The sequence below is a fragment of the Erpetoichthys calabaricus genome, chromosome 1, assembly GCF_900747795.2.
Source record: "Erpetoichthys calabaricus chromosome 1, fErpCal1.3, whole genome shotgun sequence".
Taxonomy (NCBI): domain Eukaryota; kingdom Metazoa; phylum Chordata; class Cladistia; order Polypteriformes; family Polypteridae; genus Erpetoichthys; species Erpetoichthys calabaricus.
Window position 1 is genome coordinate 335,939,205 of NC_041394.2, and position 15,062 is coordinate 335,954,266.

Consider the following 15,062-nt stretch of genomic DNA (forward strand, 5'->3'; position numbering starts at 1 on the left):
AACCCTGCCCATTTATCCAGGCTTGGGACCTGCACAAAGAGACACACTGGTTTGTGCATCCCCTGTGGCTGGGTTCATCCCCTGTGGCTGGGGATCTTTTATACAGATCTTTTATACAGACAACGTACTGTATTTTCATTTTATGCACAATTACAATCCAAATTTAACTTTCCACCTACACTCTATTTTTTTTCCTTACATTGAACTTAAAAATGTTGTTAAAAGAAATCTACCCAACTTTCCACGTTTCTATCTCATATCAATCCCATGGGCCATACTGATTAGTCTTGATGACACTCGGAGAGCTTTTTGATAATATATAGAAATACTTCAAAGAACCCCTCCTTTAATGAGTCTATGGGAGCGGTGGGAAAGGGGACCATTCAGGCGGCATCTCAGAAAAGAAACTCAACCATCCATAGAATACACTCTTGTCCTGTATTAGCAAAGTATTCCGTAATTCCACTAAAGGTCTTTCATTAGTCACATTAGTCACATTTGAAATTGTACAAAATGCACCGAGGACAAGACACAACATGCGAGTGCTGCCATGGAGCTTGTATGTTCTGGAATTGCACAAAATAAACCGCATTGTGGACAAAAAAATCTTTATCTAGTTCTCAGACAGCTCCAGGGTTACAGTCACTCCCAAGGCATTAATAATGACAGTTGGTGCACTCCTGGAAGGCATTTAAATGCAGTGAGAGAAATTGACTGCTATAGCCAATACCACACTACCAGCCCACCCTCCATAACCTGGTGGGTAACTGACATTAATATTATTCTCAACTGAGAAAAAAAATCCAATTCTGCTTTAGAGGACAAGTCCAACACTTTTTTTAGAAAACAGAAGAATTAATTAATTTAATTTTAAATTAAGCATGTAGAGCTTAGGGCGGCATGGTGGTGCAGTGGGTAGCGCTGCTGCCTTGCAGTTAGGAGACTTGGGTTCACTTCCCGGTCCTTCCTGCACGGAGTTTGCATGTTCTCCCTGTGTCTGCGTGGGTTTCCTCTGGGTACTCCGGTTTCCTCCCACAGTCCAAAGTCATGCAGATTAGGTGCATTGCGATCCTAAATTGTCCCTAGTGTGTGGGCTGGTGCCCTGCCTGGGGATTTGTTCCTGCCATATGCCCTGTGTTGGCTGGGATTGACTCCAGCAGACCCCCGTGACCCTGTAGTTAGGATATAGCGGGTTGGATAATGGATGGACGGATGTTGAGGTTATTATCAACTCTACCATACTATTAATTGCTCTATTGTGTTTATAAAGTTAGAAAAAAATAAACCCCTCTCCCCAAAAAAATCTTTCTCTAGGGTCAGATTTGATCTTTTTTTGTCCTTTTGTATCTTTGCTGTTCATTTTTTTTTCTCTGCGGTGATTCTGAAATAAACAGTTGTATCTGTTATTATTATCCTTTGTTTAATTGAGCAGTATTTCCTTATAACGTTCTGCTTTTAAAAAATAAAATAATAATTTACTAGGGGGCTCTGGCCCCTGCTCACTTTGATCATTGATCTCCAGGGTTGGCTGCTAGGCGCTCGGTATCTCGCGGATGAGCCCTTCCTTTAGAGAAAGCGATTAAATTTAAACAGTATAGGGAAGAGTATGCAGGGTGTGGGAGGAAGAGAGTTAGGTCCTTAGTTATTATAGACAGATAATCAGTTACTTGAGTATTTGACTACAACTGTCTATTTTAAATAACAATGAATAATAAAACACAGTTAAAAGTAAAAGTAGAATTAAAAATGTAAAATGTGATTAAACATAATAAAAAATAATTAAATTACATTAATGCCTCATCCAAAACAATTTTAGTAATTACCTTACTTTATCCTCTAACATACATTCTATAAACTATAGAAGAAAAGAAAAACCCCCCGAGGAAGACAAGAATAGTTTAATCAATCACAGATGAGTACGTGGATTCTACGTTGCAAGGCAGGAGAGCAAAGTTATATTTCTTTCTATCGGCTTTTTATAATTTCTTCTTCCTCTCCCTTATGTCTTAAAAATAAACAGAATATTGTTTTCTTAAGCATTTTATTTAAGTTTGCTAATGGGCCATCAGTTCTTATTTTTTTCACTTGTCAGATAGACCCTAAAGGAGGAAAGGTCAGCTCTCTTGTGTTAAAAAAAATGAATTTCTAAAGAAGTTGGAAATTGTCTTTGGTCAGCATACTGCACCCTGTCTTAGGACAGACACCTGTATGAATAACCTGCCCTTATAGCAAAACGGCTTTGTCAGCTATTAACCCTAAGTAGCTTGCAAGCAGTTAATTTTTCTTTCACAAAACGTTGCTTTTTTGTATTTCTGTTTGAATGTTGTTCGGGAAATATTCCGCAGGGATTTTGGTCCATATTGACATGATAGCATCATGAAGTTGCTGTAGATTTGTCGGCTGCACATCCATGATGTGAATCTCCCATCCCAACACAACCTCAAAGGTGTTCTATTGGATTACGATCTGCTGACTGGGGAGGCCATTTGAGGACAGTGAACTCATTGTCATGTTCTAGAAACCAGTTTGAGATATGAGCTTTGTGAGATGGCAACATTATCCTACTGGAAGAAGCTATCAGAAGATGGGCACACTGTGGTCATAAAGGATTGACTTGGTCAGCAACAATACTCAGGTAGGCTGTGGCATTTAAACAATACTCAATTGTTACTAAGGGACCAAAAATGTGCCAAGAAAATGTCCCCAACTCCATTATACAGTATCACCAGCCTGAACTGTTGCTGCAAGGCAGGATGGATCCATGCTTTCATGTGGTTGATGTCAAATTCTGATCCCACCATTCAAATGTCACAGCAAAAATCGAGACTCATCAGACCAGGCAATGTTTTTCCAATCTTCTATTGCCCAGTTTTGGTGAGCCCGTGTGAACTGTAGCCTCAGTTGCCTGTTCTTAGCTGACAGGAGTGGCACCCGGTGTGGTCTCCTGTTGCTGTAGCCCATCTGTTTGAAGGTCTGATTTGCTGTGTGTTCAGAGCTGCTCTTCTGTAGACCTTGTAACGAGTGGCTATTTAAGTTACTGTTGTCTTTCTATCAGCCCAAATCAGTCTGGCCATTTTCCTCTGGCATCAAGAAGGCATTTTTGCCCAGAGAACTGCTGCTCACTGGATAATTTCCCTTTTTCAGACCATTCTTTGTAAACCCTAGAGATTGTTGTGCATGGATATCCGAGCAGATCAGCAGTTTATGAAATACTCAGACCAGCTCGTCCACACCAACGATGCCACGTTCAAAGTCGCTTAAATCACCTCTTTTTCTCATTCTGATACTCAATTTGAACTCCAGCGGGTCATCTTGACAATGTCTACATGAAGAAATGTATTGAGTTGCTGTCATGTGATTAGTTAATCAAATAGTGTATTTGCATTAGCAAGCAGCTAAACATGTGTACCTAATAAAGTAGCCGGCGAGTATCTTATATATATTTGTCTTCTGGTTTGTCCTGCTTCCACTTCAAAACCGGTCCTGCCGACACGGCATTTCTCGATTCCTATTCCATGTCATGTACTATACTGGCCTGCTGAACATAATACATCCAACAAGTACTCGAGGTGCTGGCACAAGGTAAAGTAATTTTCGTCGGAGAAGATGGCGAAACGCCTGCCGAAAGGGACATTTGCATCTATCCCATAGGCAACTCCTATAAACAGATTTCTACGCTCAATATGAATTGCGATCCTATGGTTTACCCACTTTTATTCTCTTACGGAGACACTGGCTGGCACAAAGATTTACAAAATGTTCCCGATAAAAGAAGCGCCAAGCGAATAAGGAATACTCAATGCCAATTTTACGCGTACAGATTAGCAATGAGAAATACATTTAGTATTTTGCACTCCAGCGGCAAACTATTCCAACAGTACGTCGTAGATACGTATGTTAAAACAGAGGGCGCGCGTCTCAACTATCTCGGATTACATCGACAAGATCTGCGCGTGGAACTATCAGACGCACTGCAAGCAAACGCTGAAAATAACATCGTACGTGTTGGCAAAATGATCATATTACCATCCACATTTCCAGGAAGTCCACGATACATTCAATATGTTAGTTATTTGGCAACATCTTAGAATTCCGATTAGCAGTCAGTAGAGAAGAGTAACGAGCTGGTCTGTCTGTATAAATAGTAGAGGGTTTGTAATCAGTTGCTGCGTTAATGAGCTCAGGGGCAATTCAGAGCTCCGAGGTGTCACATTTCACTTTCCTGCTTCAGTGAGCTCACGTGGGATTCTGAGCGGACTATTCCATGTATTTGTTGTACTGCGGTGACGTCATTAAGCGCGACGGAAACACAGACGGAGAGTTGCTGCTTGTGTCTTCGGCGTGAGGGCTGAAGCGGCGACGCGCGTTTTTCTTGTGGATAGGAAAACGTAATTACCGAAGATAAAAAAGCAGTATTCAAATGAATTAAAGACGACGCAGTACAATGCGATGACAGGTACGTACTTAAATTATAAACGAGAGAAATAGATGGTACAGTAGCACCAGCAAAGCCAAATATCGCCAGATACGCCGAGTGTTGTCATGGAGCGGTTTGTTTTTCGTCTTAGTGTCTTAAATTCATAGCCTCAGTTTTACTTTAGGTAGGCCGGTCATGTTCTTTGTAGTCATTATTGCTTGTCCCTGCGTTTTTTTTCTGATAACCCAACTTGTGGTACCGATGACTGCTATTATAATAATTCCATTTGTTTGACTTTTCTTTTAATTAATTTTAATAGCAGACTCGCTTTGCTCAGGTGCTGTCACCAGCTAAGCCTTGTTTATCTCGTCGGCCCAGCTGTGACTGTGGGCTCACGATCGATATCGTTTCGCAATTCAGATTTAAAGCGCACGGGGCATACAGTCGCTATTTTTCGTTATGTGCAACACCACTAGCGGTAAATATACCTTTAATAATAAATGTAGGGTTTATAGCCAAGTACCTTGGTCTGGATGCAGCAAAAGTACAACAGGGGAAATATAATGGCATTGGGGCTCAGCTGTTGTTGAAGTATATTGCTATTGACCTTTTGGGGCTGTATGCGTCATTAAAAAGGACATTGGATTTCGTGCTTCTTAATTTAATACACGAAACGGAAAACCGATTAATTTTAATTCAAACCACGTGCATAACGGCATGATTCTCTTTGTTATAATTATGCGCTGTACCAGTAACGGCGGAATGCACGATAACGTTCGGTGAATACACATCCTCTTTCTCTGTACGTTTAGCATTCGTTTTCTCAGAGGTTGATGCGCTTTGCTGCTTCGTGAGCAGCTCTTGGTTTCTCCAACCTAGTGGCCCGCTTGTTTTCTTCTTTCGTCGGCATCTTTTCGTGTTAAATCTTTTTTTTTTCTTAAGTTGACACTTAAGTGTTTAATCAGCCTCAAGAATGATTTAAGATCTGAAAAGGTAGAGAAAGTGACGGCGAAGGTGGTAGAAATGAGAACAGCGCCCGTACGCATGCGCCGCCCTGCTGCCCGCTACGGAGAGTTGATTTTATTGTACAATAAAATAAAAATAGGACTAACCTTGGAGATCTATTATCACCCTGGAAGCGGATAGTAGACTTCATGTAGTATATGTGTACCAAATTTCAGGTCAATAGTTCAAACGGTTTGCGAGCTAGAGGTGATTTAAAATCCTGGACAGACAAACGGACAGCCACGGTAGCATATTCTATAAGAAGATCGATTTTAACATTTTAAATGTACTCCAATAAGCATTTTTAATGGTATTGATTCTGCAGCCTGCATTATGAATGCTTTGGCTCGCTATTACTCGAGTTACAGCCCCTTTTCCACTCACTCACAGGTGTTAGTTAATATGACAACTTCAGGGCCCATCAGTATCTGGCAACAAACGCACTGTTGGTACTGAGTGACATTGTGGAGCAGGTTTGGATGTGAGGGTTGTGGTGGATGGTTGCCCTTAACGTGCCTAACTAGCGTCCTCCTGATGGGTTGGAACCGAGACACAAGTCAATACAAAAAATATCAAGAGGTATCTTATTTCTAAATTATGAAAACATTAATAAGTGCAAACCTCTAAGTTGCTGCATTTGAAGGATTTTTTTTTCTGGTTAAACATTTTTGTAGCCAGTTATAAGTTTAATGCATTGAGTCAGAGGCCTGCGATTACTTTTACCAGTGGACCAGTTATATTCTGCGCTGTTCATGTGGGTGCAACAATCTTTAACACTGGGTCTCCATAGTTCCCTCGATTTTTAAACCGTTACTGTGAAGTGTGCTGCCATAGAGTGTTAGTGTCTTTTATTTTATTATGTACAATTTTAACATTAGATTTCATTACATTTGCTATGTAATGTAAGGCATTCAGTGCCCTATTACATAAACAGTTCCACGATTCCTTAGGATGGTCTTATACTTCCAGCTGTACTTCAGAGCGTGTATTTAGTACATCAGGGACTCAACTGCAGGTCAACCAAATCACGCCTCGCAGAAGAGCACGTTGACATGCTGGTGTTTATTGCAAAAAAAATAATATTGAATTTACAAAGGCATTGTAGTTTTACAGTTTGCATTTAGACAATGTCTTTAAATCCCCATTGGGGATTAATGAAGTGTCTCTGTCTGTCTGTTATAGAGCTCCTTTCATATCTATCTATCTGTCTATACAATAGTTTACAAAGACCCCATTAATGTTCTTTTTACTTGAATGTTTGTTTAACATTTTTATTTGTGGTGTTTACAAAAGATCAGTTCTTATTCAATTAACATTTAATGGCATTTGTAACAGTTCATCGTAGTGTGTTTGACTGGATGTAAACTACTTTATTTTTTTATTGTTTACAGAACTTTACTCCCATTTTTTTAAAAAAAGATTGCACTACTTGAAGTATTTGCATTAAATGACTATAATGTATTATAGAAATTACAAATTAAAAAACAAAATTGCAATAAAGTTCTTTATTGAGTTACATAATATACTGTATATTATGTAACTCAAAATATCATTCGAAAATGATACTAAATTTCAATTCTTTTCTTAGTATCAGAGCAAAGTTGGCAATTTTGTTATTGTGACAACCCTATGCAATGGGTATTGGGGTAAAGCCATATTAATAAAACTGAAAAATAAAATTACATTAAAAAGTAATCTTGGACATGAAACTGATAAAAAGCATGAAAACTAAATGCTTGAGTGAACTGTATAAACAATTTAAATTTGTAAACCTCTTATAATAATATGATATTGTACCCTCCTTCAACCTGCTGAAAACCATTAGCAATACACTCAAAACTGCAGTTGTGGAATGAATGAATGAAGTAAAATAATGCATCTGAAGCTGAATTTAGTTTAGTTGGCTTGCTGTAGGAAAAATATTTATACCCCAAATTCCTATTATGATGTCTCCCGTCATAATATTTACTGTTTCCAGTCTTATTGTGTTGTGCAATGACCATCAACAAAAGCCAAGGTCAGTCAGTTGGCAATTGCATGTTGCATTTTTCAAGAGTAAGGAACTTCAATTAACTGATAATATTGGCCCCTGTTTTTTTAAAAAAAAAAAAAAAAAAAAACTACAAATATCATAAACAAAAAAGTATTTATTTAGTTACATAGTACTTCAGATACACCTGATTAACCAACGGCACTATAACTGAGGCCCGTTGTCTTAAGAAATTTCCAAGATGAAGCCAGATAATGCAACTGATATACTAGCGAAACCAGGTAACACAACATTAATGGAATATTTCATATTTAGTGTGTGAATCTGAGAGAGACTCCTGCACCAGCCTCTGTTCAAGTTGCTCTACCGCTCTCCATGTTTTGGAGCATACCTTGCCTCTGCTTAGCTAGCAAAACCTGTTTATTCAGCAGACATCGTCTACAGATTAAGGAGCGACATTTGATGTTTTTGAGAGAGAGATCAGAGCTATGTGTGTTTTATATTGCCAGAGATGTCATGGCCACAAGCTGAACACGGTCAGATATAGTGCCAGTGACTATTGATTTCTGAGTTTGTCCTGTTTCACTACTATGTGGGTGCAGCCATGGGGGGCAACAAGTGTGTGTGTGTGTGTGTGTGTGTGTAAAATAATATATATTGTTCTCTATTTTTATTATATTTTGCTCAATCCCAACAAGATGAATTCAGATGCAAGACACTTGTACAGGCATTATAATATCAAAAGCATATCCTCTTCCTTTATACCTCACTTTTATAACAGTTGTTCACAGCATTTTGCTAAATTGGTTTTATAGCCTGGGAAAGGAAGACATGCCGATACCTCAGGCAACATCAAAAAACTTTATTATTTGGGAAAAGATAGATTAAAGACTTTGAGCAAAATTCATCCATCATATTGACAGTCGGGCCAATTAGGTACATGCAACAATCGTATGTTGTGAAACCCCAGGCATAATATTGTATAAAAAATATGCCTCATCTGAAAGCAACGCCAGAAGAGAAACAGCGACGACGGAAGAGTGTCTTCAGAAGAGAGAACAAAGACACGTGTGACCAGTTTTCATGCGATCATCAGTTAATGGCATTTTCATGAACATCGATTGTTAAATCAGCGCCACCCTGGGACATTCATCCTTGTCATCTCTAATTCCTTTCAGTAAGCTTTCTAAGACTATATATTCAGACTTTACTACCGATCTTATTTTCTATTACTTATTATTTAATAAATATTAACTTGTTTTCATCTTTCTATACTTGGTCTTTAATATGCAGAGTGATTGCAGTAGTAAAGTTTTTTTTTTTTTTTTGAGCTCCTGTAACAGCCTGAGGTTTGCCACACTCTCTCTCTGTGCTGTGAGGTTTATTAAGGCTGAGGGTCAGAGCTCTACCCAATAGTAGGGAACAGTACACAAAGTAAGACATCTTTGATTGATAAATGGCATATAACCAAAGATGATGAGCCTTTGTATGTTTAAATATATTCCTAGAATTTAGGTCTGAAATATATATAAACATTCAATGTTGTTGGTCACGGTGGCGCAGTGGGTAGCGCTGCTGCCTCGCAGTTGGGAGACCTGGGGACCTGGGTTCGATTCCTGTGTCCTCCCTGCGTGGAGTTTGCATGTTCTCCCCGTGTCTGTGTGGGTTTCCTCCGGGCGCTCCGGTTTCCTCCCACAGTCCAAAGACATGCTGGTTAGGTGGATTGACGATTCTAAATTGGCCCTAGTGTGTGCTTGGTGTGTGGGTGTGTTTGTGTGTGTCCTGCGGTGGGTTGGCACCCTGCCCAGGATTGTTTCCTGCCTTGTGCCCTGTGTTGGCTGGGATTGGCTCCAGCAGGCCCCCGTGACCCTGTGTTCGGATTCAGCGGGTTGGAAAATGGATGGATGGATGTTGTTGGTGCCGATAATAGGTAAGTCTCGAAGTGCTGAGAGAGTGACAGGTTGTGCTGTTCCTAAAGCAGTTGTGTGGTTGAAAGTGCTAAAGGTTGACCAGCTGTGTGTGTGTCATTCATGGGGCACTGTTGTGGTTAGTGTCTGAGTGTATGTTGTGAGACACACAGGTCCGAACACCACCAGACAAATACCACTTCTTTATAAAAAAGCACCCGTTTTATTTATCAAACACAGTCCCGCACAGCACACAGTGCTCCCAACACTAACCACCCTGTACATGGGCCTTTCTCTCCCTGTCCGTGGGCCGCCTTTCCTCTCTTCACGGGAGCTTCGTCCTGCTCCCACTCCCGACTCTAGCTCCCTGATTGTAGGGAGGAAGCCCCTTTTATTCCCACTCGGATGTGCTCCAGGTGCCTGATGACACTCTTCCGGCATCACTTCCTGGTGTGGCAGAAGTGCTGCTTTTGCACCCGGAAGCACTCTGGGTGTCCCTGGAAGGATCTTCCTCCACTTTCCCAGGTGTGGTGGAAGTGCCTGTTTCCCGGGCTCCATGAGGCTCAGGGTGCCCCCTGGTGGTGGCCACGGGCCCCAATGGGCTTGAGCCTCCTGGCTTCTTTCCTGTGGTCTCCTCAAGATCCAGGGCGGTTGCCCCCTCGTGGCCCGGGGGACGTATAAGCCACCTCCCGGTCCTTCCAGGCATCCCGGCTGGGTCTGTTCCCCAGCCTCCTGTGACAATGTGTATATCTGTGTATGTGTGTGTTATTATTAGGGTGCGGGAGTAGACCAATCCAATAACAAACTTGACGAGTGTAAGGGGTAGACAGACAATAACACATAGATATAGATAGAGTGAATGGATGTAATAACAGTACTATAATATATACTGCAACTTTGGTGGATTACCAGATACTTGAGTCTATAAAATCCTACAATAGAATCAGGGTAAACTCAGATTCTGCGGTGGGTTGGCACCCTGCCCGGGATTGGTTCCTGCCTTGTGCCCTGTGTTGGCTGGGATTGGCTCCAGTAGACCCCTGTGACCCTGTGTTAGGATATAACGGGTTGGATAATGGATGGATGGATAAACTCAGATTTGGAGCGATCTGTGACCGATGAAATTAAACCTAAGTAATGTTTATTAAAACAAAAATGTTAAATATGATTGTGAGGACTCTGAGTCATAAATTTTTACATAAATTACTGGGAGTTTTAAAGTGTTTCTCACAGTGCACAGTCCAAACCGTGCCACCAAGAACTGACTAATAAAATGTTGGGATATTTGACAGCCACACTGTGGGGAGTACAAATAAATAAAGGTTATGCTTTAAATCAGGGGTCGCCAAGTCTGGTCCTGGAGGACCACCGTGGCTGCAGGTTTTCATTCTGAGGCTTTTTTTAATAAGTGTCAGAGAGTCAGATCGGTGGAGGGGTGATGTTAGAGCGCGTGAGCTTATTCAGTGCTGCAGGAACAACGCACATGTTGATCTTTTTTTTTTTTTTTCAGTACATGTGCCTTCCCTGTTTATTTATATATCTCTGCCTGTCTGTCTCTCTGTTACGCAGTGCTCTGTCTGTCTGTGTGTTATGGATCTTAAAAATAACAGTTATAAGGACAGTTGTTCCTGTTAATTGCAGTCTCAATTATTAAAAAAATATTTTAAAAGGAGCATCCCACATGAAAATATAACGATCTCATTAACTGACAGTGCATACCAATTTATAAATTTTATGTCCGTTTGAGGTTAAAAAGAAAAAAACAAGTAACATTTCATCCCCAAGTGGGGAATCGAACTCAGGTCTGTGAGGCAAGGGAAAGCTGCTGTGTTCTAAGAAGCAAATCTTAGCATGCTACGCCACGGAAGCTGCTGTATTAACCTTGAAACTTTTGTGAAAGTGTTTATTTGATCTTTGGAACTCAGGCTTTACACATTCTATAGTTTATGCCTACTACATTTTGTAACATTTATTACTAAAATTATGAAAAAGTTTCTGTTTTAACAATGTGTTTACACAGATTACTTTAGAAACGGAACACGCATGAAATGTGTGTGTTCCAAATAAAGATCTATTATTTCCACTGTAAAACTTCACTTCACTCCCAGATAATCAATCAAGGCATGAGCTGGGAAAAGTTCACTCACGTTCTGAGTCGGTGGGGAGATGGAATAGCCGGTTGCTGGCAGCTTGTCTTTTATCAGTACATTTAGAGGACAAAGGATGCTGGTGGAGAGGTGTGAACGGATTTAAGAAGCGATTTAAGGTGGGCCGGATCTACGAGTTTTTTCATAGGCTCTGGTAATTCTAGTGTTAAGATTTGTTCCCCTGAATTTCTTCATCATTCCTCTGAGTTGCTTCATTTCTTTCCTTAAACGGCACCCAAACAGAAATGAAATGTGAAGTGAGTGAGCCAACAGAAGACCAAATACTGTAAGTCAGGGCCTCAAACTCGCACCAATTTCACTCCAACCAGCTGCTTAATGAGGTGTCGATTCTTGTCGTTAATTAAACCCATTCTTTAATTCCATGGCTTGTTGCTGCTCTTGTGGTGCATTAGCAGACATTTATGAAATTGTTGATTTTCTCTTTTCTAAGAGGACTGTTAAAATGTTTTGGGGACCTGAGCCGATCGACATTCCTGAGACCTTCATCATTCTTTATTTTCAGATATTGTACGATGGACACCAGTTTTGTTTTGGCTCATTTTGTATCGCATTGTTTGGCTGCTAATTAAGGAAAAAGAAACAATTTTTGGATCTGAGTCTTCAAGAGCAAATCAATTAAAATGAATTCAAAAGAAGTGAATTAGGAGCCAAAACAGGTCACTAATTAAGAAAAGGGTTAGAATGAAACCTGCAGCCATGGTGGTCCCCCAGGACCGGAGTTGGCGACCCCTGCTTTAAATGGTGTATTGACAAGTGAAGAAACGTGTGTAAAACTATTTGTGGTATCATAAGAATTCCCGTGGAAGAGTAGGTTGATGGACTCTAGGGTGGTGGGCAACAAGCTTTGAGGAATGATTGAAGGAGTTGATTTGTTCAGTGCAGCATAATTTGAAGCTCTTTTTGCTTTTTCCACAGACATGAAAAGGACACTGCCCTATACGGTAACGTTTGCATAAGATGGAGCAGGTCGGCCAGGATCCCTTTAAACATGAAGAAATCTGTAATGATAAGTAAGAAAAGAATCCCACGCTTTACAGTGGCCTCCATGTGATGCCCACCATGAAGAAAAGAAGTGTGAGCATAACAGAGGAGGATAGTGGAGGGGTGGCTGTAAGGATTAAAGAAGAATCTGATGCAGATTTTGGCTACACAGACTTGCACACAAATGAAATTGTAAGTAGTTTAATGGAAAAAGATTGTAAATCAGAACCTGTCTCGCAGTCTTTTTGTTACAAAGAAGAGACCCCTGACTTACACTTCATGCCGAGTGAACTCTGCTTTCTGCAGTGTCATTCTGCCAACCTGATGTCCAAGTCTTCAGAATGTGGCGTGAGGAAGTCTGCAAACATAGCAGGTTCTGGTTATTCTGGAGGAGGTGAGTGATGCAAAAATAAATAAATAAATAAATCGACACAAAAAGGCTTCAGGCTGTTGTGTTACTCCTGATGGCTGCTGCTTTCCATTGTCACTGAACTTAGAAACGCTGGCTTGTTTTGATCAGGTGACTGCAGTGTTTAATTTCCACAAGTCACTTACCCCGGCAGACTTCCCTGCTGTTTACTCCTTTCAAATCGCATTCACATTACAATAAACAACTGGCAGAGGCCACAGCAGTTTTACAACCTTAATACCTGAATTTGTTTGTTGTCAAACCAGAGTGGCATATTGAAATGTTGACTGTGAGATGTTACATAATAAGACAAGAGAAGGTTTTGGGATCCATGAAATGCTGCCGCTCATCCAGTCTGGTGAACTTGGCTTTGAAATGTGTTCTGTCAGATTTAAGTAAAGTTTTGCAACATATTTTTTCCCTGTTAAGCACATTTAACGTAATTGTGTTGTTAGTTACATTAACTATTCTAAGATTGTAGAAGTACTAGTTGTGTAATCCCATGCTGTAAAAAGCCCAGGCTCCTAGAGACCATGGACTCTGGCACTTCAATCAATCAATCGCATCGGTTGTGCATTAGTGGCTAAGTGAGGTTCTCTTTTCTCGGCAGCTTTGTTTTGCCAGCATGCTCGCCTCTGTTGTCTGTCAGCAGCTAAGCAAGTTTTTCTGTCCTCGGAAGTTTCGTTTTGCTGATGTGCTCGCCTCGCTTGTGTATTTGCAGCTAAGCGAGTTTCTCTTTTCTCTGCAGTTTCACTTTGGTGACAGAGTCACTTTCTTTGAGATTCATGCTGTAGCCTCGTACTTCTGGGCAAGACAGAGGGACACACTTCCACACTTAGACGTTTATATGTAAGATAGGTAAAAGAAGTTGTTTGCCTTAATTGTTGTAGCAGCACAGGTGTTGTATTTTATTGCTTTTTCACAATTTGAACAAAAACTGCAAACCTCACAGCTGGAGATGGAGTGACTTTGGCCAAGTGTCATTTTATTGATGCAGTGGTGTTAAACTTGTGCATAGGCAAGGCAAGGCAGGAACAAGAATGATGTCAACACTGTTTCAGCGACAGGCAGCGAACATCATCTTAACTGTGTTGCTTATAAAATATATTTTATTTAAATGAAATCAGGTCTACAAAATTAAGAGTTTAGATAATTATTTCATAATGGTAGTCATGTGGTGGGTCAATACTTTGTCATTTTAAGCAGTGATCAAAATGTTAAAAAATGAACACTGTCCAAGAAATAGCTAATTTAAATGGTAATTTTTAATCCATTTTCTTGACTGCTAAGTGAAACTTATGATCACACGGTACAAAACAGATTTTTGGGTGCATTGTTCATTTAAATTCCCAAGCCATAATTCGTTATTTGTGATGTCTTTCCTAATATAAGGTTGCATTGTCCAAATTCCTCAGTAAGCCACCAGCCGTGGTTGAATGGCTCCTTCCAGATTTTTAAAGATGGCAAGTCCTGCTGTGGACACTCTCCTTCAGCTTGTCAATAATAATTGGTTTCATTGATTTGAATCCTACTGCACTTGCTGCTCTTAATTTTTCTTTGTTGCTTTCAAGCTTCCAAATTTCTTGTTCATTCACGTGTATTCTGTATCCTTTAAATCGGTGCTTCCCAAACTCGGTCCTGGGGACCCACTCTGGTTGCAGGTTTTTGTTCCAGTCAGATTTCAAATCGGTGACAACACCTGATAACACTGAGCTTGTTTAATTAACTGGAATTTTTTTGTCTTATTCTACATTCAGAAAAGCACAGCAGCATGAGTTTTAAATTTATAAGACATTTAGAAATATTTCTGCTTTTATTATAGATTTAAATGCTTAACTCGCTTTTTTTGCTTTCATTATATTTTGCCCTTTCTCTGAGCAGGTTGCGCCCTTCATTGTATCTTAATAATGACAATTAAAACAATGAGCAGAGCAGACCACCCAGGCACACAACACTGAATAATCAAAGGCTGCAACTACTTTAGGGTCAGACCTACTGATTAGTAAATAATGGATTAATTAAACAATTAGAACACAAGGAAATGCAGATTGAAAATCAAGATGAAAATATCTCTTTATTATATAAAAAAAAAAAAATCCTGGGATGAGACGTGACTTTTTCAGAGAGACACTTTTAAGTTCCACGAGACGAGACTTTGTGCCAAGAGATTTAAACATGCCCGGGG

General features: G+C 40.2%; 1 protein-coding gene across 1 annotated transcript in view; it reads left to right on the plus strand.

Annotated features, from left to right (window-relative positions):
* The first annotated feature begins 4,294 nt into the window (after positions 1-4,294).
* LOC114667145 (zinc finger protein 883-like) overlaps positions 4,295-15,062 on the plus strand; it is a 51,163-nt gene continuing 40,395 nt past the window's right edge. Inside the window, exons 1-2 of the mRNA XM_028822330.2 lie at positions 4,295-4,456; positions 12,403-12,862. Coding sequence (XP_028678163.2) covers positions 12,538-12,862 — 325 coding nt within the window. The 5' untranslated portion in view covers positions 4,295-4,456; positions 12,403-12,537. The remainder of the gene's footprint in view (positions 4,457-12,402; positions 12,863-15,062) is intronic.